Source organism: Oncorhynchus clarkii, chromosome 4 (genome assembly GCF_045791955.1).
Source record: "Oncorhynchus clarkii lewisi isolate Uvic-CL-2024 chromosome 4, UVic_Ocla_1.0, whole genome shotgun sequence".
NCBI lineage: Eukaryota > Metazoa > Chordata > Actinopteri > Salmoniformes > Salmonidae > Oncorhynchus > Oncorhynchus clarkii.
The window spans coordinates 52,989,931-53,005,761 of NC_092150.1; the positions used below are offsets into that span (position 1 = coordinate 52,989,931).

The 15,831-nt window shown below is 43.5% G+C and overlaps 1 protein-coding gene across 1 annotated transcript; it reads left to right on the top strand.

Moving 5' to 3' along the window:
* The first annotated feature begins 529 nt into the window (after nucleotides 1-529).
* On the top strand, nucleotides 530-12,889 carry LOC139407719 (protein LBH-like). Its single transcript, XM_071151569.1, has 4 exons — nucleotides 530-745; nucleotides 8,738-8,842; nucleotides 12,037-12,205; nucleotides 12,510-12,889. The coding sequence occupies exons 2-4, from the start codon at nucleotides 8,756-8,758 to the stop codon at nucleotides 12,539-12,541; spliced, it is 288 nt and encodes a 95-aa protein (XP_071007670.1). The 5' UTR covers nucleotides 530-745; nucleotides 8,738-8,755; the 3' UTR covers nucleotides 12,542-12,889.
* Nucleotides 12,890-15,831: the final 2,942 nt, after the last annotated feature.

A 15,831-nucleotide genomic window follows, 5' to 3' on the forward strand; every position in this document is an offset into this window, starting at 1 on the left:
AATATAGGGAGAAATGAAATTGTTTCATTATTTATGCAAATTACACAATTGTACATATGCATGAACCAAAAGGTCATTTTTAAATCAATGAAATATACACTTTCATTGCATTAGTGGAACCCCACTTGTATAGGGAGCATAGGAGGCAACACTTTGGGTCTGTGGCCAAGTAGCCTAAATTTGGTCAAAAGTGAGAATCATTGTCTACACAGTCTTAGGATATGTTATCTTCCTATCCTCCTCTCTGTAGCTCTCTATCTCCCTCCCTCTTATCCTCTCACAACAGAGAGAGAGACACACAACCACAATGCCAAGAGTGTGCAAAGCTGTCAGCAAGTTAAAGGGTGGCTACTTTGAAGAATCTCAAATTTCTCTAACACTTTTTTGCTTACTACATAGTTTTGATGTCTTCAATTCTACAATGTAGAAAATTGTAAAAAAAAATAAAGAAAAACCTTTGAATTAGTAGGCGTGTCCACACTTAACTGGTACTGTGCATGCACAGTGAGATATACAAACCGCGTGCGCATACACTTCCAAAGCTCACTGGCACTCCAGTTCTCCAGTGAACTAAAGCTGTTTTCTCCACTGGGAAGTGGAATCGGAACTTCAGCGTATGAGCCACGAACTCACAAAGAAACAATCAAACTATTGTTGTAACTCCAGCACGACAGCTCCACTCTTTATATCCTACACCATCTGCGGATAAATCAAGACCATAACAGAACATTAACGCTTGATAAAGGTAAGTGTTGCTCAGTTTCTTCTCCTTAGAGCTATCTTCAAACATGCGTGTTTTCAGCAACATCCTCATAAGCAGAATCACAAGTTTGAGGTGATTGCCCTTACAAGCGTTTACTGCTTGGATAAAAGGAGTACGTCCAACTGTCCATTCCATGGCATTATCGAGATAGCTTTCCTATCTAAAAAAAAGCCATATGTGGAATCTAAAATAGTTTTATTTTAGATTTTAAAAATCCATGTAGAACACAGATGAAAATAGTATAATTTATTGATATTATATTGTAAGCTACAAAAAAGGCTGTAGTTTAAACAATTGATCAATTGTAGTTGTAGTAGGTGTAGTTGATCAATCTGTGATGTATAAATATGAAGAAATTGTCATTTTTTAAAGTCATATGCAGATTATCCTAAATGACTAAATACATAAAACACATGTATGACACATTCAGATGTAGGCCTACAATGTACTTAAGATGGGCTACTTTTGTTTAGAATGTGGTTGGTTTCAATTTGCACAACCAAGCTGGCAAAATATGTGATTTTATGTGATTCTTGGGCCATAGTTTTTGCTTGATTGTGTAATATACCTTGCCTTAACCTTCTGTCGGTTTACAAGTTTGAGCATGTTATTTCTGACTTGATTGATGTTAAATGATGACTTCACTCATTTGCATGGATTTGAATGCCACGGGCAACAAAATGGGACTCGCATGCACCCTTCAGGCAAGATCTTTTAATAATCCACCTTTCCAGAAACAAGTCTCTTACTGTTGCTGCTTGTTATAGACCCCCCTCAGCCCCCAGCTGTGCCCTCGACACCAAATGGGAATTGATTGCCCCCCCATCTATCTTCAGAGTTCGTACTGTCAGGTGACCTAAACTGGGACATGCTTAACACCCTGGCCGTCCTACAATCGAAGATAGATGCCCTCAATCTCACACAAATTATCACACATAATTATTATTACAACCCTAAATCCGTAACCATAGGCACCCGATTAGATATCATCCTGACCAACCTGTCCTCTAAATACACCTCTGCTGTCTTCAACCAGGATCTCAACAATCACTGCCTCATTGCCTGCGTCCATTATGGGTCCGCGGTCAAACGACCACCCCTCATCACTGTCAAACTCTCCCTAAAACACTTCAGCGAGCAGGCCTTTCTATTCGACCTGGCCCGGGTATCCTGGAAGGATATTGACTTCATCCCGTCAGTAGAGGATGTATGGTTGTTCTTTAAAAATGATTTCCTCACCATCTTAAATAAGCATGGCCCATTCAAAGAATGGACACACTATAGCCCTTGGTTCACCCCAGACTTGACTTCCCTTGACCAGCACAAAAACATCCTGTGGTGTTCTGCATTAGCGCTCTGCATCGAATAGCCCCCGCGATATGCAACTTTTCAGGGAAGTCGGGAACCAATATACACAGTCAGTTAGGAAAGCTAAGTCTAGCTTTTTCAAACAGAAATTTGCATCCTGTAGAACTAATTCTAAAAGTTTTGGGGCACTGTAAAGTAAATGGAGAATAAGAGCACTGCCTCTCAGCTGATGTTCTGAAAGAGCTGCAAAATTTGGATCCCTGCAAGTCAGCTGGGCTAGACAATCTGGATGCTCTCTTTTTAAAAATATCCACCAAAAATTTTGCAACACCTTTTACTAGCATGTTCAACCTCTCATTCATATCTTCTGAGATCCCTAAAGATTGGAAATCTGCTGCGGTCATCCACCTCTTCAAAGGGGGAGACACTCCAGACCCAAACTGTTATTGACCTATATCCATCCTGCCCTGCCTTTCTAAAACCTTCGAAAGCCATGTTAACAAACAGATCACCGACCATTTTGAATCCCACCATACCTTCTCCACTATGCAATCTGGTTTCCGAGCCGGTCATGGGTGCACCTCAGCCACGCTCAAGGTCCTAAATGATATCAAAACCGCCATCGATAAAAGACAGTCATATTCATCGCCCTGGCCAAGGCTTTCGACTCTGTCAATCACCACATTCTATTCGGCAGACTCAATAACCATGGTTTCTCAAATGACTGCCCTGCCTGGTTCACTAACTACTTCTCAGACAGAGTTCAGTGTGTCAAATTGGAGGGCCTGTTGTCTAGACCTCTGGCAGTCTCAATGGGGATGCCACAAAGTTCAATTCTCAGGCCGACTCTTTTCTCTGTAGACATCAATGATGTTGCTGCTGGTGATTCTCTGATCCACCTCTACGCAGACGACACCATTCTGTATACATATGGCCCTTCTTTGGACACTGTGTTAACTAACCTCCAAATGAGCTTCAATGCCATACAACACTCCTTCCGTGGTCTCCAACTGCTCTTAAATGCTAGTAAAACTAAATGCATGCTCTTCAACCGATTGCTGCCTGCACTCGCCCGCCCGACTAGCATCACTATTCTGGACGGTTCTGACTTAGAATATGTGGACAACTACAAATACCTAGGTGTCTGGTTAGACTAAACTCTCCTTCCAATCCAAAATTAAATCGGCTTCCAATTTTGCAACAAAGCCTCCTTCACTCATGCTGCCAAACGTTCCCTCGTAAAACTGATTATCCTACCGATCCTTGACTTTGGCGATGTCATTTACAAAATAGCCTCCAACACTCTACTCAGCAAACTGAATGTAGTCTATCACAGTACCATCTGTTTTGTCACCAAAGACCCATATACTACCCACCACTGCGACCTGTATGCTCTCGTTTGCTGGCCCTCGCTACATATTCGTTGCCAAACCCACTGGCTCCAGGTCATCTATAAGTCTGTGCTAGGTAAAGCCCCGCCTTATCTCATCTCACTGGTCACCATAGCAACACCCACCCGTAGCACACGCTCCAGCAGGTATATTTCACTGGTCATCCCCAAAGCCAACACCCCCTTTGGCAGCCTTTCATTCCAGTTCTCTGCTGCCAATGACTGGAATGAATTGCAAACATCACTGAAGCTGGAGACATATCTCCCTCACTAACTTTAAGCATCAGCTGTCAGAGCATCTTACCAATCACTGTACCTGTACACAGCCAATCTGTAAATAGCACACCTCATCCCCATATTGTTTTTTTTGCTTTTTTGCACCCCAGTATCTCTACTTTCACATCATCATCTACACATCTATCACTCCAGTGTTAATGCTAAATTGTAATTATTTCACCACTATGGCCTATTTATTGCCTTTACCTCCCTAATCTTCTACATTTGCACACACTCCACATAGATTTATTTTTTTGTGCTATTGACTGTACGTTTGTGTAACTGTAGATTTGAATATGGTTTTCCATATTGCTCAGAGCAGGTGAAACTCGCCTCGCTCAATATATATTTTTCTCCCTCCTCCACCTTACTTGCCCTTGTGTATTGTTGGAATAAAGGAGAAATGAACTGTGTCAATGGGTCCCTCTCTCTGGAGACGTTTAACCTGTCACTGTCTGGGGAAAAGGATTGGAAAATCAATCAAGGATAATTATGGAAAATTTGTTGCTCATGCACTGAGTCACACACGTACGTTGTTGTATTGTTGAAGCTTCTTAAGATAGCCTAGTTCAAAACAAAATGGTACATAGTCACAAGTAGATGAGGTGGTTGTTAAATTATCTTTTTAAACAAAAAATGAAGGGAGCGAATTTGGAGCAGCAGTTTTTGTCTTGTGGGCGCTGAGTGATTTTTTTTTTTTTTTTGTTTTTTTTGTGCAATGCAGGGTAAAGGATTTTGAGCAAAAACCACTCTGAGGGTGACCACTCAACTCTGCTCAAATACCCTGATCAGGATAGATAATAAACAGAGTAGCAGCAGTGTATGTGGAAAGTGTGTGTCTCCGTGTGAGTGTGTGTATGGCGTCAATATGCATGCATGTGTGTGTGTGAGCGTATGTGGTGTGTGTTGGAGTGTCAGTGTATTACTCTAATCACAATAGCATGTGTGCATAGTAAGCGCCATTGCCAGCCCACATTTATGTCATTGTCTTCTATCATGGAGGCACTGCATGTCTCAATGAAAGGTGTGCATATATAAAATGAGCCAATTAGATGCCGGGATAAGAGGGACATCAGAGACTGTAACGTTCTTTGCTTCACGGAAACGTGGCTTACTGGAGAGACGCAATCCGAAGCGGTGCAGCCAACAGGTTTCTCCACGCATCGCGCAGACAGGAAAAAACATCTTTCTGGTAAAAAGAGGGGCGGGGGCGTATGCCTTATGACTAACGTGACATGGTGCGATGAAAGAAACATACAGGAACTCAAATCCTTCTGTTCACCTGATTTAGAATTCCTCACAATCAAATGTAGACCGCATTATCTACCAAGAGAATTCTCTTCGATCATAATCACAGCCGTATATATCCCCCCCCAAGCAGACACATCGATGGCTCTGAACGAACTTTATTTAACTCTCTGCAAACTGGAAACAATTTATCCGGAGGCTGCATTCATTGTAGCTGGGGATTTTAACAAGGCTAATCTGAAAACAAGACTCCCCAAATTTTATCAGCATATCGATTGCGCAACCAGGGGAGGAAAGACCTTGGACCATTGTTACTCTAACTTCCGCGACGCATATAAGGCCCTGCCCCGCCCCCCTTTCGGAAAAGCTGACCACGACTCCATTTTGTTGATCCCTGCCTACAGACAGAAACTAAAACAAGAGGCTCCCACGCTGAGGTCTGTCCAACGCTGGTCCGACCAAGCTGACTCCACACTCCAAGACTGCTTCCATCACGTGGACTGGGAGATGTTTCGTATTGCGTCAGATAACAACATTGACGAATACGCTGATTCGGTGTGCGAGTTCATTAGAACGTGCGTTGAAGATGTCGTTCCCATAGCAACGATTAAAACATTCCCTAACCAGAAACCGTGGATTGATGGCAGCATTCGTGTGAAACTGAAAGCGCGAACCACTGCTTTTAATCAGGGCAAGGTGTCTGGTAACATGACCGAATACAAACAGTGCAGCTATTCCCTCCGCAAGGCTATCAAACAAGCTAAGCGCCAGTACAGAGACAAAGTAGAATCTCAATTCAACGGCTCAGACACAAGAGGCATGTGGCAGGGTCTACAGTCAATCACGGACTACAGGAAGAAACCCAGCCCAGTCACGGACCAGGATGTCTTGCTCCCAGGCAGACTAAATAACTTTTTTGCCCGCTTTGAGGACAATACAGTGCCACTGACACGGCCTGCAACGAAAACATGCGGTCTCTCCTTCACTGCAGCCGAGGTGAGTAAGACATTTAAACGTGTTAACCCTCGCAAGGCTGCAGGCCCAGATGGCATCCCCAGCCGCGCCCTCAGAGCATGCGCAGACCAGCTGGCCGGTGTGTTTACGGACATATTCAATCAATCCCTATACCAGTCTGCTGTTCCCACATGCTTCAAGAGGGCCACCATTGTTCCTGTTCCCAAGAAAGCTAAGGTAACTGAGCTAAATGACTACCGCCCCGTAGCACTCACATCCGTCATCATGAAGTGCTTTGAGAGACTAGTCAAGGACCATATCACCTCCACCCTACCTGACACCCTAGACCCACTCCAATTTGCTTACCGCCCAAATAGGTCCACAGACGATGCAATCTCAACCACACTGCACACTGCCCTAACCCATCTGGACAAGAGGAATACCTATGTGAGAATGCTGTTCATCGACTACAGCTCGGCATTCAACACCATAGTACCCTCCAAGCTCGTCATCAAGCTCGAGACCCTGGGTCTCGACCCCGCCCTGTGCAACTGGGTACTGGACTTCCTGACGGGCCGCCCCCAGGTGGTGAGGGTAGGCAACAACATCTCCTCCCCGCTGATCCTCAACACTGGGGCCCCACAAGGTTGCGTTCTGAGCCCTCTCCTGTACTCCCTGTTCACCCACGACTGCGTGGCCACGCACGCCTCCAACTCAATCATCAAGTTTGCGGACGACACAACAGTGGTAGGCTTGATTACCAACAACGATGAGACGGCCTACAGGGAGGAGGTGAGGGCCCTCGGAGTGTGGTGTCAGGAAAACAACCTCACACTCAACGTCAACAAAACTAAGGAGATGATTGTGGACTTCAGAAAACAGCAGAGGGAACACCCCCCTATCCACATCGATGGAACAGTAGTGGAGAGGGTAGCAAGTTTTAAGTTCCTCGGCATACACATCACAGACAAACTGAATTGGTCCACTCACACAGACAGCATCGTGAAGAAGGCGCAGCAGCGCCTCTTCAACCTCAGGAGGCTGAAGAAATTCGGCTTGTCACCAAAAGCACTCACAAACTTCTACAGATGCACAATCGAGAGCATCCTGGCGGGCTGTATCACCGCCTGGTATGGCAACTGCACCGCCCTCAACCGTAAGGCTCTCCAGAGGGTAGTGAGGTCTGCACAACGCATCACCGGGGGCAAACTACCTGCCCTCCAGGACACCTACACCACCCGATGTCACAGGAAGGCCATAAAGATCATCAAGGACATCAACCACCCGAGCCACTGCCTGTTCACCCCGCTATCATCCAGAAGGCGAGGTCAGTACAGGTGCATCAAAGCTGGGACCGAGAGACTGAAAAACAGCTTCTATCTCAAGGCCATCAGACTGTTAAACAGCCACCACTAACACTGAGTGGCTGCTGCCAACACACTGACACTGACTCAACTCCAGCCACTTTAATAATGGGAATTGATGGGAAATGATGTAAATATATCACTAGCCACTTTAAACAATGCTACCTTATATAAATGTTACTTACCCTACATTATTCATCTCATACGCATACGTATATACTGTACTCTATATCATCGACGGTATCCTTATGTAATACATGTATCACTAGCCACTTTATACTATACTATGCCACTTTGTTTACATACTCATCTCATTTGTACATACTGTACCCGATACCATCTACTGTATCTTGCCTATGCTGCTCTGTACCATCACTCATTCATATATCCTTATGTACATATTCTTTATCCCCTTACACTGTGTACAAGACAGTAGTTTGGAATTGTTAGTTAGATTACTTGTTATTACTGCATTGTCGGAACTAGAAGCACAAGCATTTCGCTACACTCGCATTAACATCTGCTAACCATGTGTATGTGACAAATAAAATTTGATTTGATTTGATTTGATTTGATTTGATCTTACAATCTGTCACTGTTTTGGGCTCTGCTCCAGTCTCAAAACACCTATGTCACAACTGGCTCCCTTTGGTTATACTGCACGCACGCACGCACACACACACACTGCCCACCCACCTACTCGCCATTTAAACCCTCTTGAGTATGGCATTCATTTCCATAAAAGACGTCTCGGTTTTTTAACTTTCCCCCATAGATGCCTTCCAACCCTCCAACCCACTTTGGTCACAGCTCACTCCCTAAGGTTATTCTCTGTTTCCAGGACTGGGCCAATGCAATAAACACATCCTTACCCTATCAATACCCACTTCCCCTCTGGAGTATGGCACTTGTTTTCATAAAAGGCATGTTGATTATTGACTGCCTACCATGTGCATGTCCATTCTGGACTTATTTCATAATGCTGATCAGAGCATTTTGTAGGCGCATGAGCAGAATGTAGGCGCACGTGTAGCAATCATTGGCACAAGAGTACTTAATGACTGTCAGAGATACACCCAATTCCAAACCAATCATTCATTACTTACCTCTAGGTTGTTGCTAGCTTGGTCCCAGATCTGTTTGTGTTGTCTGGCCAAATCCTATGATAAGTTGGCAAGACAGCACAAACAGATCTGGGACCAGGCTAGGTCTCAACTGACTCACAGATAAAAATGTAATTGAATAGGAATCAAGAGTATAGTACTAGATGGACTTTTCCCCCTATTTCCCAAAACAATTCAGCCCTCGTTAGTCTATGAGGGATAGTGAACAAGGGACTAGTTCTAGGGATGTTTGGTTTGGAACGATGCCATACTTTACAGCTTTGTTAATGTACTGAGAACATGTAATTCTTTTATTTTGGCTTGGCTGAAGACGAGGCTTACTGACAGGATGACAGAAGTGATAAACACCTGTGATTCGACAGTGGGAGACTTCAGCATCGGAGGCACCTCAGGAGAAGAGGGTATATCCTTCCAGGTGGGACTAATTCACACTGACACATTCACAGACACAACACTAAAACAAACAACAAAGGAACACACCACAGTTCCACAAACTCACAAGAAGACACTACAGCGCCTGCCATGCCGACTACTGCTCATTCTGTGTCTACCTAACCTGCCGTTCTCCCAGTGTGTGTGGGCGGAGACAGGTGTGCTGGAGGCAGAGCAGATCCCCACCAATTGCAACCTGTTCCATAATCAAGACCTCTACAAATACTCAGCCCTGCCACTTCCACACTGCCAGATTGTAACCTATGCTCAGTCAGTCTGCATTTTGTTCCTGCATAGATCCTGTTTTCGTGTTATGCCTGTTTCTGGTCCCTGTCTCCAGTCCCACGTCTCGTCAGTCCTGCTACCCTGTCCTGGACCCCCCCCCCCTCCACTCTACTGCTTTCTTGGATGCCTCTCCGGACCGGTTTACACAGCCCCAACTCCCCTCACTACAGCCTCAGAACCTGGCTCCCTGCAATCCACCCTAGCTTTCCTTGGCCTGCACCCTATCTTCCCCGTTTTTCAATAAATACCTTGGTTACCTCATCCCAGTCTCCTCGTCTGAGTCTGCCCTTGGGTTCACCTGCTCCGCTCCGCGTAACAGCACAACATAAGAATAGTTACCCACGTAGTAACCCCATAGAATTGTTGACATGCACAAACAAATGAGGAACACGTGCACACCCTCTTCATGGCATCAGATCTCTCTCTTCTCCTCTCTCCTTCTCTGTAGACCCACGACAGGTGTAATTGTCCTTCCACCACTCTGAGCTGACGTCAAGGCAATTTCTGACTGCACCTCAATCACACCCTTTCACCCCCCCCCCCCCCTCCCCTCCCAAAAAAAAATCAGATTTCTGTCAACCTTTTACAGTCAAGACCCATTACTTTGACGAACATATGCATGTGGGGACTTCATGGACTAGGCTCGTAATCAATAGGGGACTTGAGTAAAGCCAACGCAAGCTCAAGTAAGAGATGGCAGCCAATCCAGCAGCAAGCAGTTCCTTTCTCAACCAACTGGCTTGCCCCATTGCAGATGCAGGTGTCCTTCACTGACTACCCTCTTCCTCCTCTAGTGCAGTGGTGTTATGAAAGTAATCACACCCCACACAAAGTGAGTCACACATCCCCTTATCGGCTTGAGCTCTTCAGAGGCCTGGGCTTTTGCCAGAGAAGTCACACTTGCAGCGTGTGGCGAATGCAAAGCACCTCTTTCCCCCAGCATCCATTTCAAAGCATTACATTACATTTTTGAGCAGTGGGCAATGACAATCAGGGAGGGAGGAATTCAAAAAACAAAGAGTGCATTTGGAAAGTATTCAGACACCTTGAGTTTTTCCAAATTTTGTTACATTACAGCCTTATTCTAAAATGGATAAAATATATATATATATATTCATCAATCTATACACTACCTGATAATGGCAAAGTGAAAACAGGTTTTTAGACATCTTAGCAAATGTATTAAAAATAAAAAACAGATTCCTTATTTACATAAGTATTCAGACCCTTTGCTATGAGACTCGAAACTGAGCTCGGGTGCATCCTGTTTCCATTGATCCTCCTTGAGATGTTTCTACAACTTAATTGGAGTCCACCTGTGGTAAATTCAATTGATTGGACATTATTTGGAAAGGCACACACCTCTCTATATAAGGTCCCACAGTTGACAGTGCATGTCAGAGCAAAAATCAAGCCATGAGGTCGAAGGAATTGTCTGTAGAGCTCTGAGACAGGATTGTGTCGAGACACAGATCTGGGGAAGGGTACCAAAACATTTCTGCAGCATTGAAGGTCCCCAAGAGCACAGTAGCCTCCATCATTCTTAAATGGAAAAAGTTTGGAACCACCAAGACTCTAACTAGAGCTGTCACTCTGACAGAGCTCCAGATTTTTTCTGTGGAGATGGGAGAATCATCCAGAAGAACAACCATCTCTGCAGCACTCCACCAATCAGGCCTTTATGGTAGAGTGGCCAGACGGAAGCCACTCCTCAGTAAAAGGCACATGACAGCCAGCTTGGAGTTTGCAAAAAGGTACCTAAAGGACTCTCAGACCATGAGAAACAATATTCTCTGGTCTGATGAAAACAAGATTGAACTCTTTGGCCCGAATGCCAAGCGTCAAGTCTGGAGGAAAGCTGGCACCATCGCTACGGTGAAGCATGGTGATGGCAGCATCATGCTGTGGGGATGTTTTTCAGCGGCAGGGACTGGGAGACTAGTCAGGATCGAGGGAAAGATGAACGGAGCAAAGTACAGAGAGATCCTTGATGAATACCTGCTCCAGAGCACTCAGGACCTCAGACTGGGCGACGGTTCAGCCTCCAACAGGATAATGACCTTACGTACACAGCCAAGACAACGCAGGACTGGCTTCGGGACAAGTCTCTGAATGTCCTTGAGTGCCCCAGCCAGAGCTCGGACTTGAACCTGATCGAACATCTCACGAGAGACTTAAAAATTGCTGTGCAGAAGTGCTCCCCATCCAACTTGACAGAGCTTGAGAGGATCTGCAGAGAAGAATGGGAGAAACTATCCAAATACAGATGTGCCAAGCTTGTACCATCATACCAAGAAGACATCAAGCTGAAATCACTGTCAAAGGTACTTCAACAAAGACTGAGAAAGGGTATGAATACTTATGTAAATGTGATATTTCAGTTCTAAATTTTATTTCTTTAAAACTATTTTTGCTTTGTCATTATGGGGTATTGTGTGTAGATTGATGGAAAATAAAGGATTTAATCCAGTTTAGAATTCGCCTGTCACATAACAAAATGTTATACTTTCCAAATGCACTGTATAATTATGTCTTTAATTTCCCATTTAAGTCACTAGACATCTCTGAGGCAACAAAAAGTACCTCTCTCACAGAGCATCATCTAGTGGTTGCGATTATCCATACTGTCTGGTTCTCGAATGTGTTTTGAGCCCTTGGAGACTACTTGGTAAACTACACATTTGTTGGATGCCAAGAAAGTTGCATAAACAGAAAACTGACCATAGAATCTAGGATCAACCTGATACTACTCCATCAATGTCACATGTTACAAGCAGGGTTGGGGTTACCAGCAATTCAGTTTTCAATTCAGTGGAATTCACCCCAACCCTTACCCTGGTTACCAGATTTTCCCCTCTTTTTTTGGTGACGCTGACGTGATTGTGTTTCCAGATCTTTCCGGACTCCCACAAACGGTTCCCCAAGCTGTCCAAACGGCTTCCCTCCATCGTGGTGGAGCCCACTGAGAGCGGGGAAGTGGAGAGTGGCGAGCTCCGTTGGCCCCCCGATGACCTTAGTTACCCTAATGAAGACCCCGGAGAGGCCCAGGCCCAGGCAGCAGGTGAGAACCACTCAAACCCATTTCCAGCCAAGAGAAGTGAGAACCAAAAGGGCTTTCCAGGGGACAATATAATAGAATCAGTTTATTTTTCCCAGAGCTTCAAACAAGAGAGGGACTATGGAACTCTTACTTTCTATGCCTACTGAAGAACATTTTAAAACTATTCAACAGTATTGTGGGATGTGATTTGGAATACCAGTAAAGACTAGGAGCTTGTAGGTTGTAGTCTGGGGTGGAGCCTGTAATCAAAATGTAGCTATACAAATTGAATGTATTTAAATGTGTGTGTATGTGTTGGTGGCAGGCGAGGATAATCCAACAGCGGTACAGCAATGATGGGAGGAGTTTAAAACGGACTCTCGCAGTGCTGGCACCATTCCAGCCACACACTGTGAGTGTCTCCATGATGGACAGAAGCAAGGCGGAGGGTGTTCAGGCTAAGCCCGTAATCAACTAGAACTGCCAACCTGTTGGTAGACCTCCACAACACTTGGTGGGGCTGAGCCCTGTCTTAAATTGCTCATAGGTGCCAAACACCAGTGAGTAGCTTGTTACTGTAGATTCATTTGTTGCTTGTTTTACTTTTTTAGGTTTCACAAACAACATGTTTATGTACACCCCATTCAGAGTTTGTTTAGCTGTGATCTTTAGATACATTATACAAAATAAAGATATGAACTTCTGTATATATAATTTTTTATGTATCTGGCTGCCTTACACCAAAGTCTATAACACAGTACTCTTATGAAAACTATACGTACTGTACACTGTAGATCAGGGGTTGGAACTGGTCAGAAAAGACAATTGGAAAATAACATCATTTTTCAAGGAACAGAAACAACCAGGAACAAAAGTGATCTCTAGTGTCCTGGAACAGAACCATTATTTTCAAATCTTGAGAACCGGTAAATAATCATATTTTTTTGTTACAAAAATATTTCTTATGTCGAGCATATACGTTACCGGTAAAAAGTTTTAGAACACCTACTCATTCAAGGGTTTTTCTATATTTTTTACAATTTTCTACATTGTAGAATAATAGTTTAGACATCAAAACTATGAAATAACACATATGGAATTATATAGTAACCAAAAAATTGTTTAACAAATCAAAATGTATTTTATATTTGAGATTCTTCAAATAGCCACCCTTTCCCTTGATGACAGCTTTGCACACTCTTGGCATTCTCTCAACCAGCTTCATGAGGTAGTCACCTGGAATGCATTTCAATCAACAGGTGTGCCTTCTTAAAAGTTCATTTGTGTTATTTCTTTCCTTCTTAATGCGTTTGAGCCAATCAGTTGTGTTGTGACAAGGTAGGGGGGGGGGGGGGTATACAGAAGATAGCCCTATTTGGTAAAATACCATATTATGGCAAGAACAGCTCAAATAAGCAGAGAAATTACAGTCCATCATTACTTCAATACATGAAGGTCAGTCAATGTCACGACTTCCGCCAAAGTCGGCCCTTCTCCTTGTTCGGGTGGTGTTCGGCGGTGACGTCACCGGCTTTCTAGTCACTACTGATCCATTTTTCTGTTTTGTTTTGTCTGATTACACACACACCTGTTTTACATTCCATATTTAACCATCTGACATACATTTCTGTTCTGTCCGTGATTGTTCATGTCGTTAGTGGTTGTGTTTGTGTTACAGTTGTGTTGTATGTTTCTATTTGGAATTTTACTTTATTCTTTGAGTAAACTCAGTTGGATTACTCTATACTTGTGTCCTGCGCCTGACTCCGCTTTCACTCTGCACCCAATCGCTGACAGTCAATATGAAACATTTCAAGAACTTTGAAATGAAACAAGTGCAGTCGTTGTTCAGAGGAAACCGTGTGAATCATTGTCAAATTTCTGCAAAGAACTACTACTAAAGGACACCAATAAGAAGAAGATGCATGCTTGGGCCAAGAAACACAAACAAAGGACATTAGACTGGTGGAAATGTGTCTTTTGATCTGGAGTCCAACTTGGAGATTTTTGGTTCCAACTGCCGTTTCTTTGTGAGATGCGGTACTATAATTTGTTTTTCAACAAGACAATGACCCAACACACTTCCAGGCTGTGCAAGGGCTATTTTACCAAGAAGGAGAGTGATGGAGTGCTGCATCAGATGACCTGGCCTCCACAATCCCCTGACCTCAGCCAAATTGAGATGGTTTGGGATGAGTCGGACCGCAGAGGGAAGGAAAAGCAGCCAACAAGTGCTCAGCATGTGTGGGAACTCCTTCAAGACTGTTGGAAAAGCATTCCAGGTGAAGCTGGTTGGGAGAATGCCAACAGAGTGCAACACTGTCATCAAGGTGGCTATTTGAAGGATCTCAAATATAAAATATATTTCATATATTCTTCTTTGGTTACTACATGATTCCGTATGTGTTATTTTATAGTTTTGACGTCTTCATTATTATTCTACAATGTATAGAATAGTCAAAATAAAGAAAAACTCTGAGTAGGTGTTCTAAAACTGTTGACCGGTAGTGTAATTCAGTGAACTTATGATGCTACTGTAGCAATAGCCTAAACACACTCCAATTAACATCATGTCATAAGGTTTAGCGCTTCAAACCATCCACCCTCCATGTCCACCGCTCTCTCCCCACCTGTGAAATCTCAGACACAACATCTCTGACCAACTAAACATATAAACAAGTAGCTTACCCATTCCAAAGCAAGCTGCTCTATCCATGCTGATTGGCGGGGTAAAATAATGAGCTAAATGTAAAAACTATGTTGTTTTCACAGGTTCAAAAAATGGTACGAAAGGGAATTATATGAACCGTTACTTTTCGGGGATACTAACCGATTCAGAACCTTATAATGCTGGTTAGAACACTGGAATGGAACAAGAAAAATATGGTTTCTGTTCAGAACAACTGGAAAATAATTTTGTTTCCAACCCCCGTTGTAGATAAACAGTTTTATACAGTGAGTTTGGGAGAGGAGAATTCATCATGAGGAATATGGCTATCTTACATTAAACTGTATAGCTGTCAATTACGGCTTCTGCTCATATGCATGTTATTATCTATAAGCACTTATTACAATGTTTTTTCTTCTTTCAAACCATAGGCTTTGAAGCATCATCGTAGTTAATATTTTACATAGTCCTTGATTGAAAAGACGTGTTAACTGAAAAAACATATTTTTCAGGTTTTTCTAATTTGTCTTTCATCTATTGCCCAATTTCAATTCATGTCTGGGTTTGTTTTTATTCATTAAACTTTTGATAGTTTGGAGTCTCTGATACTATAGTTACATTTTAAAAAGTCACACACCCTTCTACAAACATGTCTTGCTTACATGCTGACCAGAACGGACACGTCGTGTGCACGAGCGTCGCAAGAAAAATGATGAAATCCATGTTATTCAATTATTGCACCCACACTACGCACCAAGGAGCGTCTGCATTGCCGCGGGTTAAATTAGAAGTCAGTTTATTATTGATATTATTTATCCTATTTCTGACGCAGATCGCGCTGCAAGTCCTGCCTCTCCCATCTCCTCGTTGGTTTATAGAAGCAGGTACCCACGTGCCTTCTCCTCATTGGTTATACCCACGTGGGTGATTGAAAGACTAACTTTTTTTCCGGTTGTCATGGTAATACTATGAAAGTGTA

What these genes read in the sequence shown, in the direction of transcription:
- LOC139407719 (XM_071151569.1), top strand. Translation starts at nt 8,756, where the DNA reads ATGACAGAAGTGATAAACACCTGTGATTCGACAGTGGGAGACTTCAGC. An exon ending in AAGAGGGTATATCCTTCCAG is followed by an intron (nt 8,843 to 12,036) that starts GTGGGACTAATT and finishes TTGTGTTTCCAG; the next exon opens with ATCTTTCCGGACTCCCACAA. An exon ending in GGCCCAGGCCCAGGCAGCAG is followed by an intron (nt 12,206 to 12,509) that starts GTGAGAACCACT and finishes TGTTGGTGGCAG; the next exon opens with GCGAGGATAATCCAACAGCG.